Source organism: Trichoderma camerunense (genome assembly GCF_050948025.1).
Source record: "Trichoderma camerunense strain CBS 138272 chromosome Unknown V8C40scaffold_8, whole genome shotgun sequence".
Lineage (NCBI taxonomy): Eukaryota > Fungi > Ascomycota > Sordariomycetes > Hypocreales > Hypocreaceae > Trichoderma > Trichoderma camerunense.
Genome location: NW_028145362.1, coordinates 396723 through 417187, shown reverse-complemented (window position 1 = coordinate 417187; position 20465 = coordinate 396723). Strand labels below are relative to the sequence as shown.

Here is a 20465-nt window from a genome sequence, read left to right as displayed (position 1 = left end):
TACTGGCCGGGATCCGTATCTCCACTATCTTAGGCGGCGTCCTCCGCTACAACCGCGACTAGAAGGCGACCAAATCAACGCAGGTCAACTGCACGTAAACTGTAGTTTAGTTTCCCACGAATATTCAATCTTGTCACATAATAAGGACGAAAAGGGATGATTGGGCTAGGATATGATGCGATGCGTTCACTGTATTAGAATTGAGTGGTTCATTGCTTCTTGGGCGTCCATCCTTCTATGGCTTAATGGTACACTACTGTTACAAACAAGTCGTTTTACATTGCGCTTCTCGTCTCCGCAACAGCGACAAGCTCAGTGGCTGTTCTTCCAGTCCTTCAAGTGATCAACAATCACCTGAGCCGCCTGTTCCGGCGAGTGTTGTCGCCCCAGTGCCTCGACGAAATCGCCCTCTGGGTCCATCAGGTAAAAGTATATGCTGTGGTCAACCAAGTAATCCTGGCCGGGCTTCACATCTCGCGGCGTGCTGAAGTACACCCTATACTTCTTGCACAGGTCCTTGATTTGATCGTATGTTCCCGTCAGGCCGATAAATTTGGGGTGGAACTCGGCGAGGTAGCTCTTGAGCGCCGGGGGGTCGTCGCGGGCCGGATCGCACGTCACAAAGATGGGCAGAAGCTCGTTGTTGGGGATCTTGGCGTCGACGATGTCCAGCATGCGGGCCATCTTGTCGAGCTCTTCGGGGCAGATGTCGGGGCAGCGAGTAAATCCAAAATAGACCTGGCCGAGTTAGATTATCTCCCATGACAAGTCATCGCCTGGTCCCAAAGTCTGCTTACCAATGAGTGCTTGCCTCTCATCATCTCGCTGGTAAACGTCTTGCCATTCTGATCCGTCAGCTCAAAGGTTCCTCCAACCTTGGGACGACCGACGCCCTTGGTGGCCTCTGCTATTCTCTTTCGCTGCATGCGCTCCTTCTCATGCTCAAAGTACCACACCAGTCCACCGCATGTAGCCACAAACAAGACGGCCGCTTTCAATGAGAAAGGCTGCCCAACGAGTTAGCAAAGTCCATGACTGTTACAAAGCTGATCAAAATCTAGCCAGAGGCAAAGAGTTCCTCCATACCCCTGTGCTATACCGGCTCTTTGCCTGCTCGATGGTCTTGTATTTCGTTCGCTTCTGTGTAATCGGCTGTCGGGACTGGACCGGCGATCGTGGGAGGACCGGCCGGAGCTGCTTCGGCTGGAATGCGCCGCTCGAGAAGCATCGCCGGCATTGTTGCGCAGGGAGATTCCGCAGGGCGCCCTGAAGGGCCCTTGATGAGGCGATCGAATGCGACATGGTTTCTGCGCCGCAATTGTTATTGCGCTGTCTTGGTAAAAGCAAGTTGAAGCTTGCCAAATATCGACAGATGCTGCCCCACCATGCCGCCGTGAGCAAGTTATTGCTTTTTTTGTTTATTAATGCCACTAGCCAGATCCATGTCGAATCGCCGGATATCTGCCGACAGAGCATTGATCCTCCCTTCCAGCGGTCCTAGTGACTACACGATGCCACTGAAAGGCTTAGTCAGGTACAAATTCCGTCTTTCAGTATGAACGCCTCCTGAACGCAGCTCAACAGTCCCAACCCAAGGCTGTAATTGTGATATCTCATTGTCATAGAGTCTTGTATACTGACCAGGGGAATGACTTGTCTTGTGTGGCCGTGTTAAATCTTTTCTGTATTGTGCCGAAGCTGGGGTAACTCAGCATTTGCTTGTTGGCTGGTGGCAATTTCACTTGCAGCGTTCATGCTCTACTCAAAGCCTTAACAATGGATCCGACGCGGATAAGCACAGGGGCAGACACAGGACCCTACATCATGGAGACGCGATTCGAGCTTATTGATGAGGACATCAAAAGTGAGAGCGCGGTGAATTCGCCCGCTCCACTTCACTCTGATGCCGTCCCAGCCTTCAAATCCTCGACTCCCTTGCCCTCCACAGAAACTGCAGAGACCACAGATCCAGCACCCTCGATGGCAGGCTCAACATCCGCAGCGAAGAAGAAGAAGGGCACAGCATCTACTGTCAAAAAGCCTTCAAAACGCCCAAAATCCGTACGGGACCCTAAGAAGCCAAAGTCAGCTAGATCGACGATGGGCAGTGAGGCCAACAGTACCGCGGCGGAGGATGCATCCGACGAAGATGACGAGTCTGACAATGGACCATACTGCATCTGCAGAGGGCCAGATGACCATCGCTGGATGATTTGCTGTGAGAGATGCGAGGACTGGTTCCATGGAGAGTGCGTGCACCTCGCCAAGGATGTTGGAGAGAGCCTCATTGAAAAGTTCATCTGTCCAAATTGCACTACAGACAACTTGATGACGATATACAAGAAAACATGCACGCTGGGCTCCTGTCGAAAGGCGGCTCGTCTAACACACAGTCCGCCAAGCGTCTTCTGTTCGGATGAGCATGCTCAGATATGGTGGGAGCGCATGCTAAGCAAGTTGCCCAAGGCCAGGACAAAGGCTGCGCTGAGCGACGAGTTGTCTCAGGAAGAATTCATGGCGCTGCTAAGTAGCGACCTTGCCACTATTGATGGGGATGGATCATGGACTTTGAGGGCGCCGTTTTCAGGCAAACCGTCTGAGATGAATGGAGATGAAACAGGTAAATATTAATGCTCGTGGCTTTTTGCAGGCTTTTTTTCTTTTCTCTTTATTCCTGCTAACAACTCTCACAGCAGCTGAAGAGCGCCTTGCTCAGATTCTAACAGAGGAAGAGAAGGAATATTTGGACAAAAAGGCAAACGCTCGATTCAAATTAGCAGAAGAGACTCTCCTATGCCAAAAGATGATGACGTTGGTCGAAATGGTCCAGGAACGCCGCCGAGCAGCCATCAGCGCCGGCCGAATCGGAGAGGACATTTGCGGCTACGACAATAGACTAGACTCTATTTGCGCGCGAGACGCCTTTGCTGCCTTTGTCAAGTCTCCTGAAGGCGAGGTCATCTTTCAAGCATCAAAGGTCGACGACCCCCTGGGAGAAGGCGACGAGGTCAGGGGCATGTGCGAGCGGAAGCGGTGCAAGATTCACAGTGGCTGGCATAAGATGCTGCTCCTTGCTGTTAAGCACCAGATCAAGGAAATGGCGGATCAGGCGGCGGAAGTTGGAGAGGATGAACGAATACTGAGGGAGGCTGCTGAGGAAAGGTGGAGGAGGAGACAGGCTGAGAAGAACTGGGTTGAGGTGATTGAAGATTGAGAATTTGAGTTCAGCAAGAGAATGATTTTTACGGAAGGATATCAAGTCGGGATATAGGAGTTTCGGGCGTTTGAAGCAAGGAATAACCCAGTTTAATGAAGCATCTGCTTCCTGGTCTGCCGGTTGCAGGACATTCCCATATAGCGTATATAAGATGATGTTAGCGCTAGCTGATGCTATGTGCAGCCCTCCTATATTTCCTATCTTTTGACACGGATTCATATTCACTACAAGAGTATCTCAAGCATCTATACTAGCTATTTTTCACTTTTAATCTCAAAGCAAAGAATCAAGCTTTCCAGTTGGCATGTGAAACAGCAACAAGTCTACAGCTGTACTAGTGAGCACCACGGCGAGGACTCACAACTTGGTGGGGTTCCAAGCCAATGGCGGGGGAGGGGTCAAAGGCGAAAAAAAAAAAAAAAATCCTACCAGCATCAAGAAGCCCGAAGATTTTGCTTATCAAGCAGAAGTGACGTCTCGTTCCAGCTGAACAAACAGCTGGTTCTTCTTCCGGAATCCGAGATTCTTCTACTCGTTTTCCCTTTGCCATCGATTTCCTTTCTTTATTTATACCCTCTGTCAAAAGGCGACCAAGCTATCCTCTCCTTTTGCATCTGTTAAAATCCCCCATTCTACTCTTGTCCTCCCGTCGCATCGCAAAAATGTCTGCTCCTAACCGCCCCGAGGACGAGATTGACGACGACCTCCTCGATGCTGAGGATGTGGGAGAAGAAGTCGCCAACGACGATGACCTCGCCATGGACTCCGACAACGAGGAGCTCATCCTCCAAAACGACTCGATTGCCTTCTTCGATCTGCCCCAAGACTCTCTCTTCACCATCGCGCAACACCCAGTTCACCCTTCGCTGATCGCTGTTGGCGGTTCTGCCGGTGAGGCCGACAATGCTCCTGGAGCTGGCTGGCTCTTTGATGCTTCCGCCGCCCAGTCTCGCCCTGTGCTCCCCGCGAGCTACGCCAGCGATCCTTCTGCCCAGCCTCAGACAACTCAGCTCGAGAGCCTGTACTCTCTACAGGGCCACACAGACTCCATCAATGCTTTAACCTGGACCCTTCCTCAGGGTGAGGTCCTTGTCAGCGCAGGCCTGGACGGTAGGGTCAAAGCCTGGAAGACAGACGTGCAGCCCTCTACGGGCGTCAAGGTCACTCTCCTCGGAGAGGCGCAAGAGGTCGAAGAGATCAACTGGGTTGCGCCCTGCCCTTCGCCATCAAATCCCAACACCATCGCCCTCGGCGCCAACGACGGTTCCGTCTGGGTCTACACAATCGATCCCTCCGACTCCTCCAACCCTCTCCAGATTGTCCAGTCTTACTTCTTGCACACTGCTTCTTGCACAGCCGGAGCTTGGACACCGGATGGACAGCTACTGGCTACCGTTTCCGAGGATGGCAGCTTATACGTTTGGGATGTGTGGGGACTTGCTGCTGCACAGGGCCTTTCCAACGACAACGGCCAGACGGTTGTGTCACTGACGCCCGAGGATCAGCGATTCGAGGTCGAAGGCGGTCTATACTCCATTGCCATTGACCCCAAGGGCGCATTCCTCGCTACTGGCGGTGCTGGCGGCGCTATCAAGATCGTCTCTCTTCCTCGTCTCACAGCTGCCGCACCAGCAAGGTCAGCTCGAGGCGGCAAGTCTGCCGCTGACCCGACCACTGGTGGACAGATCCTAGCTTCGCTTCACAGCCAGACTGACAGCATCGAGACGATTGCCCTGTCAGTCGCATCAACGAACCCTCCCACCACCCTTCTGGCAGCCGGCTCTGTAGACGGCTCCATTACCGTGTTCGACGCAACCCGTCGCTTTGCTATCCGAAAGAACCTCGTCGGTGCTCACGAGGAGCACTCTGTCGTCAAGGTCGAGTTTGTGCCCAACTCATGGCTGCTCACAAGCTGCGGCATGGACGGCGTTGTTCGACGATGGGACCTGCGAGCCAGCGGTGCTACTGGCGCCCCTGAGGGAGGAGCGTCTGGCTTACTGAAGGAGTGGAGAGGCCACAGGGGCGATGGTGAGGGCGGCGGTGTCTTAGGTTTCGTGCAAGGACAGACTGGCGAGAGATTGGTGACGGCTGGTGATGATGGTGTTTCATTGGTTTTCGAGGCATAAATGAGATATAGATGCAAAGGTAGAGACGGAGAGGGTATGAATTAAAATAGCCTGCCCATCATCCTGGCGGCTTTGGATACCAGTTTTATTTTTCTTTGGTTATTCTTTCTCCTCATCTTCGCAAGTGACATTTATAAGTCGACGTCCCAAAAGTGCTTAAACAGTGTCAACAAACTCCAGTAACAAGCATCCAATTTAGCGTATTGAAGGTCTCTGAGTGCCGAACTATGAGCATCATCATTGAAAAACTAAGAATAAACAATCGTCTACTTTTTCATCCAGCGAGCAGATTGTAAATGAGTGCATCCGCTCTCATACATGTAAAATGTCATGCATCCCAAAGCTTCCAAGAGCTGATGCCGCCTTATCGATTGTGTCCGGGGTTACTTTGTTCCCACAGCTCTAGAGTGGGGGCTGGCCTAGACTGGGATTACATACGCTGAGGACGTCAGGCAGGTGCCTCTTGCGTTACCCACAGCAGCCTCGCCAATCACTATCAGACTAACCAACCCTCCCACCTGAGTTGAATCGTTTGCAAAGCATCATCGAGTCGACTTTGGATCTTCAGTTCCCGACCGGCGATTCCCAGATCCCGAATACGACACGCACCTCCAGCATCTCCTTCTAGCCGCCGAGTCGACGCAGCAACGCCACAATGTCCGAGGCAACCCTCAAGCCCGAGAAGGACTTCTCCAAGGAGGTTGACCAGCAGCTCCCAGAGGCTGAGAGCCTGGCCAAGGTATGATTCTCTTTGCTGGAGACGTACTTGTGGCTTATATAAGTTAACGTGTTTGAGCAGACCAACCTCCAGGGCGCAATCGAGAAGCTTGCCGCTCTTGAGAAGCAAACCCGCCAAGTAAGCCAACTCACACCAGCTCGAGCTTCCAGAGCTCCCCTGACACTTCGATAGGCCTCGGATCTCGCCTCAACATCCCGAATCCTCGTGGCAATCGTCACATCATGCAAAAATGCCGGCGACTGGAGCTTAATGAACGACCAAACGCTGGTCCTGTCGAAGAAGCACAGCCAACTCAAGCAGGCCATCACCAAGATGGTCCAGACCGTTGTCGGATTCCTCGATGACACTCCCGATCTAAAGACAAAGCTCTCCGTCATTGAGACGCTGCGAACGGTCACTGAAGGAAAAATCTTTGTCGAAGTCGAGCGCGCTCGTGTCACCAAGATCCTCTCCGACATCAAGAAGCAGCAGGGCGACGTCAAGGCGGCTACAGAGATCCTGTGCGAGCTTCAGGTGGAAACCTTTGGCTCCATGGACCGACGAGAGAAGACAGAGTTCATCCTAGCCCAAGTTGCGCTCTGCATTGAGAGCGGCGACTGGACACAGGCGGCCATTCTGGGCCGAAAGATTAGCACAAGATACCTGGCGCGAAAGCCCAAGAAGACGGCCGAGCAGCTGGAAAAGGAACAGAAGGAGCGTGAGAAGAAGAAGGCTCGCGGAGAGGAAGTCCCAGAGGAAAAGGAGGATGATACAACGGATCTGAAGCTGGCCTACTATGAGCAGCAGATTACATTGGCGAAGCATGAAGACAAATACCTGGACGCATGCAAGAACTACCGCCAGGTTCTTGATACTGAGGCTGTCGAAGAAGACGCCGCCAAACTCCGCCCTGTAAGCCTGCGCTTCAGCTCCATTATACCACTCTTGTTTCAGATGCTAATATCTTGTCATGGCAGGTTCTCCAACGCATCATCTACTTTGTAATCCTTGCTCCCTACGACAACGAACAACACGACCTCCTTCAGCGCATACACAGAGACTCTCGAAACTCTCAGGTTTCTGAGGATGCTGAGCTTCTCCGGCTCTTTACAGTTCACGAGCTGATGCGGTGGCCCGAAATCGCCAAGAGATTCGGCCCGCATCTGTGCGGCACTGACATCTTTGACGCTCAACCCGGACAGTCTGCAGATGAAAAGGCCAACCAGCGGTGGGAGGACTTGCGCAAGCGCGTTATCGAGCACAATGTTCGGGTCATTGCCAAGTACTACACTCGCATCCAGATGAGCCGCCTTACCGAGCTCCTTGACCTTGCGGAGGATGAGACGGAAAAGTACATTAGTGAATTGGTCACCTCCAAGACTGTGTATGCCAAGATCGACCGACCGGCACGAATCGTCAGCTTCGCCAAGCCTAGAGACGCAGACGATGTTCTGAACGAGTGGAGCCACAACATGAAGAGCTTGCTGGGGCTCTTGGAGAGGATCGACCACCTCATTACCAAGGAGGAGATGATGGCACGCATCCAGCCAACGGGATCTAAATAGACGGCTGATTGGGAGGCAGGGGTCGGCATGGCGCATTGAAAAGGAGCAATATTACAATGAATACTTGCGGGCACGGCTTTGGTGGGGATTTCACAGCTTGTAATGATACAGCTTAGATAGTCCTCGGAAGGAAATCTGAGGTTATGTAACGCTTATGCGATGCTTGTGCTATGTCCTTTTTATTTCCATCGTGGCTTGCCTTGCTAAACTAAATAAACAAATCTCTCTAATAAGTCTAGGGTTCTAGTTTCGTGTCTATCGCTCAATGATTCCATCTCTTCTCGTTTCCCTCTGCTTCTTTATAAACTCGCCCTCTACTCGGTGGCACTCGCGTGATTCTTGATAAACCCAGCCAGGGGCATCACCCATTCCTTGGACACAGGGACGTGATGGCCACCAGGATGAACCACAACAAGTGGCTCCTCACACCGATCCACCAATGCCTGGCTTCGGCTCTCATCGACGACAGTGTCCAAGCTACCAATGTAGTGAAGTGTCGGCGTCTTGATCTTAGGTTCATAAAGCCACTCCAGAGCAGGAATTCCGGCGTAAAAGCCGGAATATGAAATGGCAAACTTGACCGGCTGGCCACCATTCGCATCTCGCAGCTTCCGAGCCCAGTCTCCCTTTGGGCCATCCAAGACAGTCCTCGATGGCTCCAGAGCGGAAGCAACAAAAGCCGCCATGGCACCGCCCTGACTGAACCCACAGACACCGTCAATACCGCCAGCCTCACGAATGGAATCGGTAATGACGGCCATGCCCTCGTCAAAGAGGCGGTACGTGCTGGTGGCGTCGTCTTTGCGGAACCAGCCCCAGGTATCGGGGAGTTCGTCTGCGGAAGGGGCGTCGCCGCCTTGTGATTCGGCGGGGGATTTGAAGCCGGGGATGTCGGTGGGGAGGAGGCGGTTGGGGCCTGTTGGGTAGGAGAGCACGGGGAGGAGGGAGATTGGGGCGAGGGTTTTGGCGAGGAGTTTTTCCAGGGCACGGGTTTTTGCGCGGAAGAGGGCGCCGGATTGTGTGTAGCCTTTTTATTTTCATATCGTGTCAGTGTTTGGGTTTGATGTGAGAAGTATGAGAGTGATATGAGGTGAGATGGGAGTGAGTGAAACATGTTGAGATAACGGGCATGAAGATAGGATGAAGGGTGTAAGCTTTACTAAGAGACATAGACAAAGTTGTACATACCATGAATCATTAGTATCTTAACCTCCTTCTTTACGCCATTCTTCTGAGCCTGCTGTTCAGGCCGAGGCGTGCCAATCGGCGTAGACGCTGAAGACATTGCGCGGAGAGTGAAAGCTGATGTATACGATGAACGAAATGCTATGAATAAAGACGGCGGTCTAGATTTGCAAGATTTGAACAAAAAAGATTGCATCTAAAGGGATGTAAGTGAGTGTGTGAGTGAAAAGGTGTGAGTTGGGTGACTGTATATCTCAAGTTGGGAGATTGATTGACTTAGTAATCCGTGGCTGACGAGGGAAAAAACTAGAAGTTCCAGTCTGTAGCGTAGCGCCATGTTTGGGATGCCGAGATAAGCTCGGAGGGAGCAACGGATATGCAATTGGCTAGTTTGTACGGCTTTGGATGACAGAGTGACTGAGAGCTCTATTTTGTTTTGTTTTTTCATGTATTTTGTGTTTTGATACAAGATAAGTTGGCTTGTGTTGTTGTAGCTTATATCCTAGCTTGGTGTACGAATTAAAAGTCAGAGCACATCAGGGTAGCCTTGATATCAAAGCAAGATATTTCACATATGCAGTTCCAAGCTGTCCAACACTCGTTTTCTCTCGTAATTTGTATGAGCGCAGGGGAATGATGCTCTCGCAACTTCACAGATTTCCACATCATACCTGCAATATCACAGCTCATAGCAATTGTTGCTTGTTCATCACAAAGGTCTATTCAGCCCTGAATGCGAGTCTATGATACAGTGCAGCGAGACTCTCGCGCTACATGCTCTCGAGCCATCCGAGTATATATCCCTTCCTCCACCAACTTCCTTCGCAATCCATTTTTTCCTTTTTATGCGGTTTAGTGAGCCTTGGGGGCCGCCTTGGCGTTGGGGTTGCGAGGGTCGTTCTTCCACTCGTCGGCTGTGCAAATAGTGTCAGTCATCAGTCAAGCTCCAGCATAGGAGGCTCGAGGGGAGGGCGCATACAGGCCATCATGGCGTTCTGAGCAGAGTTGGCGCCATAAGCAATAACCAGGCCTGGGAGATTTTCCATGTTAGTCAAAGGCTTCGTTTTCTCCCACAATCATGATAGCGGCAAAGTCCCGGCGCAATCGGCGCATAATCGACGCAGACACCGTTTCAAAATCGATCGAGGATTGTTCGCAGAAATCACATACCGGCGGCAAAGAAAGGCCAGTAAGGCTTCACTGCAGGGCGAATTGTCAGTCCCAAACACCATTTTCAGAGAGGAATTGCCGGCGCGGGGGACGTACGGAAAGGAGCCGGGAACTTCTTGAAGGGGACGACGCCGAACCAAGACATGATGGCGGTATTGCAGAGGTCGTGCGAGGGAGCGGTTGAGTGAGGACGGGGGGGTGGACGAAGTTGGCTGGTGAAGTCTTCAAAACGAGCCTTTTTCCCTTTAGTCCAACCAGAGGCTTCGGAGCAGCGATTCCAACGGTAGCCGAACAAGGATGTTCTGCCTAAGGCATTCAATCGACCGGCCGAAAGGTACCTGCTGCGATGTACCCAGCAGAATCACATGAGTTATCACATGATATTTGGATTACCTAAGTTTTGCTCTTTGTTCTGCTCCACAGCACCACTAGTGTGACATCATGTCCCCCAATCCTGCTTTGTGCCTGTTCTTCTCCGCACCGAAAAGCGGAGTGGCAGCGTCTCTCGTAGCTTTCCCCAGGTTTCGACTTGGACTTGGACTTGGACTTGTACAGGTACTCAGAACTCCTTCATTCTTGCGTTGCCGCCATCCAAGCCTCAAATCTCAAGCCTCAAGATCACACAAACAAACACCAGCCATCAACCAGAGCCTCGTCTCGTCCAATTGCATCCCCTCTTCTCTTCTCTTAATCTATTTGTCCGCCCACAACCGCCCGGCTGCACACACTCACAGCCTCGCACCAATCGCCGCCATCCAATTAACCCGAAGCGACCCCCATCGGGCATCTCAATAGTGCGGGGTGAAGCTCCCTTGCTGCAACGTGCCTCTTCTTTGGCTGCTCGGAGCTCTTCGACTCTGCCTCTCCAACCGCGCCAAATTAACACAGTATCCAATCGGCCCTTAAGCCTGCCCTCCATCACAGCTGCCTGTCTTGTGTCTTCCGCCACTCAAACTGCTCTCTGCTCTCTACTCCCTGCTTTGTCGCAAAAGACCTTGCCGCTTCTTATCAGCAACCAAGACATTCGGACTTATTCTCTGGCCTGTGCCTTGAACGCTTTAGGCTGCAGCTCTAGAGAGTTTTTGTCTTTGCCTTTGGCCTTGTCTGAAGCTTCAACTTCTTGCCTTGTGTCTTGTGCGAAACCCACCACAACGTCATTATGCTTGCTCAGAGGTTGTCTCGCCGTGCCGCCGCCGCAGCTCCGCGTGCTGGCGTCCGGGCTCTGGCTACAACAGCCTTGAGGCAGAAGCATACACCGTCGATGGGCGACATCAACCCCACGGCGGGGTCGGTCGAAACCTTCAACGAGAAGCAGAGAGCATTCAGAGAGCAGCTGGTGGAAGCACAGAAGGAACGGGGAGCTCGTGCGTTTGGATCCCAGAACTTTGCTGACCCTGTCAACCCTGACCAAAGCTCATCTGAAACTGCCGCAGGAGCCACAGCCTCGGCCACGAGCGGCGAGCCTGATCGCAAGTCAGGGCCGCTGACAAACCTCATCTATGGCACCAAGGAAGGCAGAGAGATGGAGGCCCAGATGGAGGCCAGCTTCAGCCAGGTCCTGGCTAGAGGCAAATATGTCCACTCCATTGTGTTCCACGAGGTCCAGCCGGATAAGGTGGACGAGTATGTCAAGCTCACGGGCGAATTCTACCCCAAGATGGCCAATACGCCCGAGAACAAGGTTCATCTGGTCGGAAGTTGGCGAACAGAGGTCGGCGACTGCGACACCTTTGGTAAGGATAGCTCCGCGCGTGCTTTGCTCTCATCACAACTTTCAGCTAATCTTTTCCCCACTCATAGTGCACATTTGGGAGTACCAGCGGTACGAGGGCTACCACGAATCCCGACACTCCATCTCCCACCACCCCGACTTTGCCGATTTCAACACGAAGCTTAGCAAGTTGATCAAGTCCAAGAAGATTTCTTTGATGCAAGAGTTTTCCTTCTGGCCTACCACTCCCCCGCGCGAGTTGGGAGGTGTTTTTGAGCTTCGATCATATACTCTCCACCCCGGTAACCTGCTGGAGTGGGAGACTCACTGGAGAAGAGGCCTCAAGGCTCGAAGGGAGGTCATGGAAGGTGTCGGAGCCTGGTTCGTCCAGATTGGAGAGCTCAACACGGTCCACCATCTCTGGCAGTTTGCCAATCTGGAGGAGCGAAGGGCCCGCCGAGAGAAGAGCTGGTCGGTTGAAGGCTGGAGCGATACAGTGCACAAGACTGTGCCTCTGATCCAGTCCATGCAGTCCAGGATTCTCATCCCCATGCCCTGGTCGCCTGTACGATAAGCTCTGTTTCTTCTGCTTTGCAATCAGTTTTCAGTGCGTTGGATTTCAAGATTGAGTTGTCTATTTTGGCGGCGTCAAAGGTGGCTTTCATGTAGGAGGAGTTGTATATTGTATATACAAGAGAATGGCATGACGAGAGCATCATATATGTAAATTTTTCTTCTGTTCTTTGAATTTAAACAAATCATCTATAGCTCTGTTTGCCTCTCGAATTGTGACTGGCAAGATGGAGCTGGGACAAAGATTTACATTGGGGGGTATTTGCATGTATATGCTGCCAATCCAACCAGAAATGTCCTTGAAAATGACGGTTATGTATGTACAAATCATCGCCCATGATAGATGCTCAAGAGTACTGGCTACTACGTGTACGTCTTCAACTGCACGCTCATGACGGCATCCAAGTTCCGCCGCGCCTGGTCTAGCATAATGTTCAGATATCCTAGTTTTGAATAGAGCGAAATGAGACTGGGATCCGCGCTCTCCACCCGGACCTTTTCCCGCACATAGACTTCTTCCAGCTGCGAATTTGAAAACGTCCGAGTAATAGGAGGCTGGCTGTGATTGGCGGCCAACCGCCGGGTATCAGACATGTCATCTCCTCCGGGCTTATACTTGAACACAATGTCGGCCTCGTCGTGCTCGAGGCGTCGGTACGTGCCGATAGCGAGACCGAGCTTCGTGCCAAAATGCATGGGCGCGTCGACGGGCTCGAGGGCGCGCATGACGAGGACAATGCTGCATTCCTGAAGGGTGACGTAGAAGCTAAAGTTTTGCGTCAGGGGAGGCGAAAAATGCGATGATGGACAGGACTGTGTGGTCCAATTCGTGTCTAGCTCGTTCAAGGGCGGTCCCTTGAGGAGGACGATGGAGTTGGTGATGGAGTCGGCGAGGAGACGCAGCCCTGATGAGAGCGCTTGCGCTTGGTTGGCAGTGGATGATGAGGCGTCGGTGTCGGCGTCTGATGGCTTGCTGTTGGATAGGAGAAGGCCGAGGAGGTCGATGGATTCGGTTAGATGCGTATGGAGGGTGTCGAGTGCGTGAATGTGAATGGGGAATGCTTGCGAGAGGGTGAGTGTCTGTTGCGCAATGGTTCGAAATTGGAGACCGAGAGACTTGAAGAGCAAATTGCGTGTCAGTATGTGCCACATGTTTACAAGGAGCATCCTATTTACCCCCTTGACGATGCGCGTGCCGACCCGAGTGATGGTGCCCTTGACTCGCTCGTTGCGCGGCGTGCTCATCACCAGAGTGCTGCCAGGATCAACCGGCGCCAGCAGCGCGTAGCAGTCCTCCAGGCCATGCTTGAGGTCTTCGCAAGTCTGAAGAGTCCTCGCGACTATCCAAGCCAGCTCGCGTTTCTTGAAAGATATCAGCATTCTTGCGTTTCTCCCCCGTTTGCCTGTTCAGCTCAGCTTGCGCGCGCCATCAAACTACCGACCTGGGCTTCAGCGACTTTTATGCTGAGCTCCCCTGGGGTTACGGGAGGCCAGATGTCCAGAGACATGGCTGTTCAGCGGTGGGCGAAATGGTCGGAGCCTGGGATACAGGCAGCCATTCCTCTAAGAAGAGGCCAGTTTCGAGGTTGTTGAAGCTGGGAAACGAAGAGGCTCTAGAGTAGAAGATGGACGGGATGACGTTCCTGGCAGTGCTATGGCTGGCTCGTTCGTGGTGGGGCGCAGGGCGATAACAGCTGCCGATAAGAAAAAGCGGGCTGGGCGAAGAACTAAGGTAAGAACAAGTGCCCAGGCAGTCATGATTGATGAAAGTCTTCCTCTCATATTACCTTTTTTTGCGCGACAGAAGTTGGCAAAAGGGACGCTTGTTGTCACCTCAGTTGCGTCTCTATATTCATTCATTTTCCTCTTCATTTCTCTTCTCATTAATATTGGACGTTCTCATTGAGTCGTTTTTTCTTCTTCGCCATTACTGTTGAGCCAAACTTGAGAATTCGAAAAGGCTCTCTGAGGCCAATCACTACTCGCTGATTCGCCATGTCACAACCAAAAAACGCCCCGTCTGAGCTGGTGCCTGGGGCGACCAGCAAGATGGCTCCAATTCCCCAGGGTAGGCACATTACTGTTCTCGGCACTTGAGGACACGGTTGAAGCTTTTGAAGCTTTGAAACGTCTCTAACTGTCAGATTCTAGGCGCCAGGATTCAGAAGCGTCCCCTCACTCGACGCCAGCTCCCAGCGTCGTCTAAGACGCCGGTCATTTACGTGTCCTCAAATTCTCCCTTCATGTCTGTCGTGAAGCGGGCTAGGAAGTTCTTGGACAAGGACCTGCGTAGTAATACTTCTGCTGCCAAGAATGTATCCTTGCACGCGCGCGTTGAGGCGCTCAAGAGAGGCAATGGCAGTGGGACGGCTCGTGGAGCTGTGGTGACGGTGATGGGCACTGGTAAAGCTATTGAAAAGACTCTAAACGTCGCAAGCTGGTTCCAGCAGCAAGGAGACTGTGTTGTCGAGATTAAAACACGAACTGTCGGAACAGTAGACGATGTGGTTACGGGGGATGCAGACGACGCGTTTGGGGCTGACAACGAAAGCCGGCTGAGGAAGCTTAATTGCTTGGAAGTTGCCATCAGCTTGAAGTGAACGGTACCCGGAACAAAAGCACTACGAGAAAGCACCAATGGCAAGATGGAGAAAGAGGGATCATCAGGTCTCGCTGCGGATGACGTCTATTAGCGATACGCAAAGCAGTGAGCTCTTATGCAACCACTGCGAGTATCTCGCTGACCAAACAAGTCCCCAGCAGACAAGCAACATCAACAAACGAACATGAGCGAGGATGAGCACACGCTTATTATAATAACGCCGAACGCGCCGCCATCAACCAGGGAACACCTCACAGCAACCAACCCCACAGATGTCTTGAAAAAGCGTCAAATTAACAGGATTTCTTTCGCTTCGAACCTCCCCCATGCCTAATTCCGTTACCGCCTCATTAAAAGAAAAAAAAGATGAAAGAAGAGGCCCCGTACTCCGATACCGATGCAGGCCCATTACCGCCAAAACCAAAAGTAACCGATGCCGAAAAGAAAAATACTCCGGGAAGAAAAAAACTCCACGCTTCAAACTCCGCAAATCTGCCGTCACACCGGGCGAGTCATCGTGATTCCGCCAAACCGTTGAGAAGAGAGAAAAGAAAAAAAAAGCAGTCCGCCGGCGCCGCCCTTCCCTATGCTTTGTGTCGTTGGTCTCGCAATAGCAAATTTTTTTCCAGAGAATTTCGGGTTATGCTTGTGGCATAATACGTCTTTTCCCGATAGATGGCCTTATGCTGGCTGTCTTCAAGTGAGGCGATAGGCGCTTTGATCACTAGTTAGCCTTGCTTGGGAAGCTAATCACGACATGATTGGGTGATTATCTTTGTACTCACTCGATAATGAGCTCTTCACCTCGCCACACACCACTGGCGACCCAGAGCCCACAGTTGACGAACTCGGCATAGCGCTTGTCCGCTGTTTTGACCGTGGCAAAGGTCCGAAAGCCGTATTGACGGGGATCAATGTTCTCCTTTGATTCCCGGGCGCTGAGCAGGGTATCGAGTACGTCACATGGACCCGACAGCGACCCTCGCGTACGCATCTCCAGCATGGCCGGAGGTTGGTCAGTAGTCTGCAGGACAAATGCGCCCTCAACAATGCGAATCGGACGAAAGCCCCGTGCCTGCCCGAGATCATATCCGCCGGCCTAACGATTTGTCAGCTGATTTTCATCCTCATTTTTTTTGTGCATGTTATGTCCTGGCACGGGCCGGAAGCAGTTCGGGAAACCCAGGGTGCAATCATACCATGACTCGACCGTTGCCAAATGATCCGGACCACCTGCCTCCCTTGATGGTGGTGATCTCCTTTTGGACACGGTTCTCAATTCTGGAGGGCTCCGGATTGAGTGCGACGGCGATGCGAAAGTCAAACTCGAGAGTAGGCATGGCGAAGGAGACGCTCGGACAGGGAAAGTGTTCTAGCGAACGCTTGCAAGCTTCCTCTACGCTCCTGTACGAGGACAAGAGGTTGGATGTTAGCCAGTAATCGGAGCTCGGCCTGCGCTTCAAGGGCCTATCGCACTCGTCGGGGTTAAGCTGCGCGACGTACTTGCCCGTCACCGTGGCATCGCCTCCTTGATCCTGCTGAGGCTGCTGTGTCTGGTGCTGAGGGCTCGTCGCGGAGTTGCTCGGGCCGCCTAGCTTGGCGGGAAAGCCAAAGGTTGCGGTGATGCTCGTGTCCCACTCATCGGTACACCACTCGCGCTTGGTTCCACGGAACTGATGCTCGTCTTGAGGCAGACATGTTGACGCAGCGACCTCTGTCGGGGCCGTGGTGGTCGGGAGAGAGAGCGTCTCGGTGTCGGTTGCCATTTATTCCAGTCGAGAGAGAGAGCGTGTGTATGTGTGTGCTTTTGTCTTTTTGTCTCTTTAAGCCTTTGCGTCGAGTACCGGATCGACCCTGGCGACTGCAGAAATCTCCACTATCACGGAAACCCGAGGCGGCCGCGGAGAGGATGTCAAGATTGAATCGAGCAATGGGCGATGTCAATCTACGTTATCGGATTCTTTGATGATATAGGTTGGAGCGCATCAAGACAAGACGATGGGATGTCGTCTGTTTTTGGTAGGGGAGGGGGGCCCGAAGGCTGGTCGGCAGCGGAGAGATGGGTATATGAATCTCACAATCAGGCTCCGCTTTTGGATAATCCCGGTGGGGTGTATGAGCAAATGTGTGTATGTGTGTATGTATGTACGAGGGTATGTAACCGGTACGTCCCGGGGCAGACAATGTTTATACGGGCGGAGGAGGTGCTTTGCCGCAGGCGCTGCTGAGTGAGCGTGTGGTTGGGTAATTGGTAATACTCGATTACTTGGAGGGGCAGCTGAGGACGTCTTTTTTTCTGATCGGGCTGGATGGGACGGGGGGGCAAGGTTTAAAGGGCTTCCTATTACCGGATGTCCGCCAGACCCGGCCGAGAGAGAAGGCGACTGGAGACTTTCGAAAGGCGGCGAGCGAGGGAAAGGCTGGGCAGCGAAGGAGTTAAGCAGGAGAGAGGAAAAGAGAAGAGAGGAAAAGGGACTGGTATTTGGTGGCGTGCCCCGTGTCTAAGTGGTAGCGTGTGTGAGTGTGTGACTGAGTGTGTGTGTGCGTATGTTTTGGGCTGGCAGCCAGCGAATGAAGAATGACCAAGCAGAATAGAACAGAAGAGAGCAGACAGAACAGCGAAGGCGAGGAGGGAAAGGCGATGGCGAAGAGCTGAGTGTCTGAATGGGTAGCAAAGTCCGAAGTAGGTAAGTGAGATAAGGTAAGGCCAAGGCAAGGCAAAAAGCAAAGCGCAAAGCGGATGGAAGGCCGGAGTACATGCGAGTACTTGGGCGTTATAAAATCCGAATGATTTCAAATGCGGGTCGCGGATTCGCGCAGGCAATAATAAGCGAAACTAAGCGCTACTCGTGTGGCAGGATTGGGCAAATTAGCGTTTCCGCAATGAGGAAATTGGAGAGAGAGGGCGAGTTTTGAAAGGATTCAAGGTTGGGGGATGGAATCGGATCGGGATGCACGGTCATGATTACGGAGTGCAGATTTGATTTTCACGGGCGAAGGAGCAAGTAGCATCTCGATGGTTGGATGGTCGATTGCTTGGGTAGCAATACTGTACGATACGGTACGGTACGGCTGAAACTAAGGTGACGATGATAGATTGGTAACCCTGAACACGTAGGCCTACCATGTGCTGCTGCAGTACGTACGGGTACGGGTACTTGTACACGCGCAGAGATGGATTCATTCTTACGACTGATGATGCTACACTTGGAATACTTTGGGTACTCACTTCTTACTCGATTCGACGCATTTGCCTGGTGCCCGTTTTCGCGAGAGGTACATGTGCGGTACATGCCATGCCACGCATCTGGGTCTAGGTGCTGGGACGATAAGCTTGGTAGCACCAGAACTTGCCTTTGTGTCCGTACTCCGAGTGGGCTGCGGGTGCGGACTAACAGACAATTGCGAACGGGCCAAAAAATGTACACACGGGCGGACGAAAAGGAAAGGTACTGTAGCCGCATGTACCTTGCTTGCTCGGGGTTCTTCTGTTTTTTAATAATAAACGAGAGCGGTAGAGGCGATGGGAGAGTAACATTTAGATTGTTGCTTTATGCGACACGGACGGTAACGAGCATAATATATACAACGCGGAATTACCTGTTGGTTCGGTGGCACTGCAGCACTGCAGGTGTAGTTTGCAGCGAAGAAAGAAAAGCGCCGGCGAGAGCGGTCGCCGAATCGGCGGGCTGCGGGCCGAGGGTATTTGGCACGGTAAAAACATTGACAGCTAGCAAAGGAGAAACGAACGAAAGAAGGGGGGAAAAAAGAAAGAAAGGAAGATGGAAAAGGTTTGCGATTTTTATTTGCATTGACGGTGTTCATGTTATTCGAGATTTGGCCATTTAATTATTATTTTTTTTTACCCTTTTTTAACATTACAGCCATGTGGTTTTCTTGTTACGGTAATTGCTAGGTACCTATCTTTACCCCGGAATTTTGGCAAAATGTAAGTCCATGGCTTGATGTGGTGAGCTTTCGACTTTCACTGGATTAGGGAGTGAGAGGGGGGGGAGAGAGGGGCCGTCGGGGCTGGGGCTGAGCAGGTTTATAGTGGCCATGGCATTTCGCATTGGCATTTGACAGTTGGTATTGGCATTTGACGGGCATCAAGACGGGACGGATTCGTGTGTGTGCGTACTCGTACAGTATGGGTGCACGCGCGGAGGTACCTACCGCTGTAGTTGCGGTAAACTCCCTTAGCCGCGGAAATCCAGCCAGCCAGCCTAAGCCCGGCGCTGTTAACGTTAACGGACTATGGACTTTACTTCAGGTGCGACTGCCTATGTTTGCTTTTTGCATACGTCGGCGGCCCGGAGAACCAAGATTCGTGGTTACCGTGGCTGTAGGTTTTTTTTTCTTCTGGCATAGAATGGTTGGGCAGAAATAAGAGAGAGAGAGAAGAAGAAGAAAAGGAACATGAAGCGATGATTCGGAGAGCAAGGGAGGTACCTCAGAAGTCACTCCCCTTCGGAGCATTTCTTCTTTTTCCTTTCGTTCTCGCTTGGGCTTCGCATTTGCCGTACCTGGTATAATTGCCCTGCTAGGCATGTGTGCACAGTGTTTTCCCTTCGTCGGCGCGATTGTCGACCCGGAGTACCTGACGGTTTTTGCTGGGGGCGGGTAATCCCCGATGAGGATGGGGCGGAGGGAGTAGGTACACAGGGGGTACTTCCAGATTGCTTCGGATGCTGGGTGCTACAGGCAGTGTACGGTACTGCATTTTTGCTTGGGTTTTTCTGCCTTTTCTTTCCTTTTTCCGGAGTTGCGTGGGTTGTGGTGGTACGGTACGGTACGGGGACATGGGTACAAGGATATGGGAATATGGAATATTCGGTGTTCCGAGGGGGTGGTACTGCATCATGACGATGGGGTTTACATGTGCTTTTCCCTAGGTTTGTCGGGGCATTTAATTGCTGCGACGGAATATTCCTATTGCTCAAAGCTTTGGACTTGCTGAATTTGCGTCCCTGTCGGTTGCTCGTATGGTATGCCCAATTGTTCTTCTTTTTATTTTGTCTGTAGTAATTGCCTTACTCGGGTATGGGCTCATTATTACTGCCGGTATTACAAAGGTATGTTATGAAACTTGTGGACGTGGTCAGCCCCAAAAAGCCGGGATCAAAAGAGCCCAGAGGTAAAGGTAGATTGACCATCCAAAAGGGTGTAGCAGTGACATTCAATTTCTTGGGGACTGGCTAATAGACGAACGAATTTCCATGGGAGGGTCGGAGAATGGGCGACGTGTGTTTCTGGGGGGGTGGCCATCTCCGCTGTTGCTAGCTTGATACAGGCATAGTTGGCCGAAATGGTTTGATTTCTCTTTCGGTTTTTTCTTTTTTTCTTTTTTTTTTCTTGTTCTTGTGGTTTGGTTCTGATTGAGAGGTTCGGAATCGATTCCAAGTTGAGGACGGGCCGGATTCTATTTTGTTTTATTCTTCTTGGTGTTCTTGCGGTTTGGTCCCCCACAATCCGGCGATGTTGGTAGTACGAGTACTGTCGATGAATCCATGTAGGATTGGAGGAGATTCCATTATCTGATGCTCCGTAATACGCATCATCATATAGTAACAGCTGATTCATGAGCTTGAAACTGCA

The 20465-nt window shown here is 51.9% G+C and overlaps 12 protein-coding genes across 12 annotated transcripts; 5 read left to right on the top strand and 7 right to left on the bottom strand.

Moving 5' to 3' along the window:
* Positions 1 to 173: 173 nt before the first annotated feature.
* Positions 174 to 1383, bottom strand: V8C40DRAFT_243777 (SCO1/SenC-domain-containing protein). The gene is made up of 3 exons (XM_083215511.1): positions 1087 to 1383; positions 798 to 1007; positions 174 to 738 (listed from the first exon to the last, which is right to left on the bottom strand). The coding sequence occupies exons 1-3, from the start codon at positions 1300 to 1302 to the stop codon at positions 313 to 315; spliced, it is 852 nt and encodes a 283-aa protein (XP_083073532.1). The 5' UTR covers positions 1303 to 1383; the 3' UTR covers positions 174 to 312.
* Positions 1384 to 1519: 136 nt separating this feature from the next.
* On the top strand, positions 1520 to 3494 carry V8C40DRAFT_243773 (uncharacterized protein). Its single transcript, XM_083215510.1, has 2 exons — positions 1520 to 2620; positions 2694 to 3494. Exons 1-2 carry the CDS (start codon positions 1777 to 1779, stop codon positions 3212 to 3214), a joined length of 1365 nt encoding a protein of 454 aa, XP_083073531.1. The 5' UTR covers positions 1520 to 1776; the 3' UTR covers positions 3215 to 3494.
* A 170-nt stretch (positions 3495 to 3664) lies between these two features.
* Positions 3665 to 5442, top strand: V8C40DRAFT_243772 (WD40-repeat-containing domain protein). Its single transcript, XM_083215509.1, has one exon. It carries the CDS (start codon positions 3880 to 3882, stop codon positions 5341 to 5343), a length of 1464 nt encoding a protein of 487 aa, XP_083073530.1. The 5' UTR covers positions 3665 to 3879; the 3' UTR covers positions 5344 to 5442.
* A 556-nt stretch (positions 5443 to 5998) lies between these two features.
* Positions 5999 to 7626, top strand: V8C40DRAFT_265356 (proteasome regulatory particle lid subunit RPN5; the record flags this gene model as incomplete). Its single annotated transcript, XM_083219647.1, has 4 exons — positions 5999 to 6082; positions 6143 to 6199; positions 6254 to 6973; positions 7039 to 7626. 4 exons carry the CDS (start codon positions 5999 to 6001, stop codon positions 7624 to 7626), a joined length of 1449 nt encoding a protein of 482 aa, XP_083073529.1.
* Positions 7627 to 7766: 140 nt separating this feature from the next.
* V8C40DRAFT_243769 (serine hydrolase-domain-containing protein) lies at positions 7767 to 9063 on the bottom strand. The gene is made up of 2 exons (XM_083215508.1): positions 8815 to 9063; positions 7767 to 8653 (listed from the first exon to the last, which is right to left on the bottom strand). The coding sequence occupies exons 1-2, from the start codon at positions 9005 to 9007 to the stop codon at positions 7941 to 7943; spliced, it is 906 nt and encodes a 301-aa protein (XP_083073528.1). The 5' UTR covers positions 9008 to 9063; the 3' UTR covers positions 7767 to 7940.
* V8C40DRAFT_243767 (F1F0 ATP synthase subunit i) lies at positions 9042 to 10278 on the bottom strand. The gene is made up of 4 exons (XM_083215507.1): positions 10078 to 10278; positions 9982 to 10011; positions 9791 to 9841; positions 9042 to 9725 (listed from the first exon to the last, which is right to left on the bottom strand). The coding sequence occupies exons 1-4, from the start codon at positions 10124 to 10126 to the stop codon at positions 9664 to 9666; spliced, it is 192 nt and encodes a 63-aa protein (XP_083073527.1). The 5' UTR covers positions 10127 to 10278; the 3' UTR covers positions 9042 to 9663.
* A 197-nt stretch (positions 10279 to 10475) lies between these two features.
* Positions 10476 to 12687, top strand: V8C40DRAFT_243764 (NIPSNAP-domain-containing protein). Its single transcript, XM_083215506.1, has 2 exons — positions 10476 to 11714; positions 11782 to 12687. Exons 1-2 carry the CDS (start codon positions 11141 to 11143, stop codon positions 12264 to 12266), a joined length of 1059 nt encoding a protein of 352 aa, XP_083073526.1. The 5' UTR covers positions 10476 to 11140; the 3' UTR covers positions 12267 to 12687.
* Positions 12437 to 13962, bottom strand: V8C40DRAFT_212120 (RAVE subunit 2/Rogdi). The gene is made up of 3 exons (XM_083212119.1): positions 13708 to 13962; positions 13442 to 13627; positions 12437 to 13381 (listed from the first exon to the last, which is right to left on the bottom strand). Exons 1-3 carry the CDS (start codon positions 13771 to 13773, stop codon positions 12629 to 12631), a joined length of 1005 nt encoding a protein of 334 aa, XP_083073525.1. The 5' UTR covers positions 13774 to 13962; the 3' UTR covers positions 12437 to 12628.
* Positions 13954 to 15052, top strand: V8C40DRAFT_212260 (ribonuclease P/MRP protein subunit POP7). Its single transcript, XM_083212121.1, has 3 exons — positions 13954 to 14333; positions 14417 to 14972; positions 15019 to 15052. Exons 1-2 carry the CDS (start codon positions 14261 to 14263, stop codon positions 14863 to 14865), a joined length of 522 nt encoding a protein of 173 aa, XP_083073524.1. The 5' UTR covers positions 13954 to 14260; the 3' UTR covers positions 14866 to 14972; positions 15019 to 15052.
* Positions 15053 to 15563: 511 nt separating this feature from the next.
* On the bottom strand, positions 15564 to 16633 carry V8C40DRAFT_265350 (DUF3237 domain-containing protein; the record flags this gene model as incomplete). The annotated part of the gene is made up of 3 exons (XM_083219646.1): positions 15564 to 15582; positions 15653 to 15966; positions 16067 to 16633. The coding sequence occupies 3 exons, from the start codon at positions 16631 to 16633 to the stop codon at positions 15564 to 15566; spliced, it is 900 nt and encodes a 299-aa protein (XP_083073523.1).
* Positions 16634 to 17233: 600 nt separating this feature from the next.
* On the bottom strand, positions 17234 to 17740 carry V8C40DRAFT_212136 (uncharacterized protein). The gene has a single exon (XM_083212120.1). It carries the CDS (start codon positions 17624 to 17626, stop codon positions 17369 to 17371), a length of 258 nt encoding a protein of 85 aa, XP_083073522.1. The 5' UTR covers positions 17627 to 17740; the 3' UTR covers positions 17234 to 17368.
* A 678-nt stretch (positions 17741 to 18418) lies between these two features.
* On the bottom strand, positions 18419 to 18710 carry V8C40DRAFT_243753 (uncharacterized protein). Its single transcript, XM_083215505.1, has one exon. The coding sequence runs from the start codon at positions 18677 to 18679 to the stop codon at positions 18464 to 18466; it is 216 nt and encodes a 71-aa protein (XP_083073521.1). The 5' UTR covers positions 18680 to 18710; the 3' UTR covers positions 18419 to 18463.
* Between the last annotated feature and the right edge of the window lie 1755 nt (positions 18711 to 20465).

Bases quoted from the DNA above. Each gene is read 5' to 3' on its own strand.
- V8C40DRAFT_243777 (XM_083215511.1), bottom strand. From the start codon at position 1,302: ATGTCGCATTCGATCGCCTCATCAAGGGCCCTTCAGGGCGCCCTGCGG. The intron at 1,008-1,086 runs GTATGGAGGAAC...CTCGTTGGGCAG, and splicing joins AGAGCCGGTATAGCACAGGG to CCTTTCTCATTGAAAGCGGC. The intron at 739-797 runs GTAAGCAGACTT...TAACTCGGCCAG, and splicing joins TGAGAGGCAAGCACTCATTG to GTCTATTTTGGATTTACTCG.
- V8C40DRAFT_243773 (XM_083215510.1), top strand. From the start codon at position 1,777: ATGGATCCGACGCGGATAAGCACAGGGGCAGACACAGGACCCTACATC. The intron at 2,621-2,693 runs GTAAATATTAAT...CAACTCTCACAG, and splicing joins GATGAATGGAGATGAAACAG to CAGCTGAAGAGCGCCTTGCT.
- V8C40DRAFT_243772 (XM_083215509.1), top strand. From the start codon at position 3,880: ATGTCTGCTCCTAACCGCCCCGAGGACGAGATTGACGACGACCTCCTC.
- V8C40DRAFT_243769 (XM_083215508.1), bottom strand. From the start codon at position 9,007: ATGCAATCTTTTTTGTTCAAATCTTGCAAATCTAGACCGCCGTCTTTA. The intron at 8,654-8,814 runs GTATGTACAACT...GAAAATAAAAAG, and splicing joins TAAGATACTAATGATTCATG to GCTACACACAATCCGGCGCC.
- V8C40DRAFT_243767 (XM_083215507.1), bottom strand. From the start codon at position 10,126: ATGTCTTGGTTCGGCGTCGTCCCCTTCAAGAAGTTCCCGGCTCCTTTC. The intron at 10,012-10,077 runs GTACGTCCCCCG...TTCGCCCTGCAG, and splicing joins GAAGTTCCCGGCTCCTTTCC to TGAAGCCTTACTGGCCTTTC. The intron at 9,726-9,790 runs GTATGCGCCCTC...CTATTTGCACAG, and splicing joins TCAGAACGCCATGATGGCCT to CCGACGAGTGGAAGAACGAC.
- V8C40DRAFT_243764 (XM_083215506.1), top strand. From the start codon at position 11,141: ATGCTTGCTCAGAGGTTGTCTCGCCGTGCCGCCGCCGCAGCTCCGCGT. The intron at 11,715-11,781 runs GTAAGGATAGCT...CCCCACTCATAG, and splicing joins CGGCGACTGCGACACCTTTG to TGCACATTTGGGAGTACCAG.
- V8C40DRAFT_212120 (XM_083212119.1), bottom strand. From the start codon at position 13,773: ATGTCTCTGGACATCTGGCCTCCCGTAACCCCAGGGGAGCTCAGCATA. The intron at 13,628-13,707 runs GTCGGTAGTTTG...ATATCTTTCAAG, and splicing joins TAAAAGTCGCTGAAGCCCAG to AAACGCGAGCTGGCTTGGAT. The intron at 13,382-13,441 runs GTAAATAGGATG...TTGCTCTTCAAG, and splicing joins GCACGCGCATCGTCAAGGGG to TCTCTCGGTCTCCAATTTCG.
- V8C40DRAFT_212260 (XM_083212121.1), top strand. From the start codon at position 14,261: ATGTCACAACCAAAAAACGCCCCGTCTGAGCTGGTGCCTGGGGCGACC. The intron at 14,334-14,416 runs GTAGGCACATTA...GTCAGATTCTAG, and splicing joins GATGGCTCCAATTCCCCAGG to GCGCCAGGATTCAGAAGCGT.
- V8C40DRAFT_212136 (XM_083212120.1), bottom strand. From the start codon at position 17,626: ATGTACTCCGGCCTTCCATCCGCTTTGCGCTTTGCTTTTTGCCTTGCC.
- V8C40DRAFT_243753 (XM_083215505.1), bottom strand. From the start codon at position 18,679: ATGCAAATAAAAATCGCAAACCTTTTCCATCTTCCTTTCTTTCTTTTT.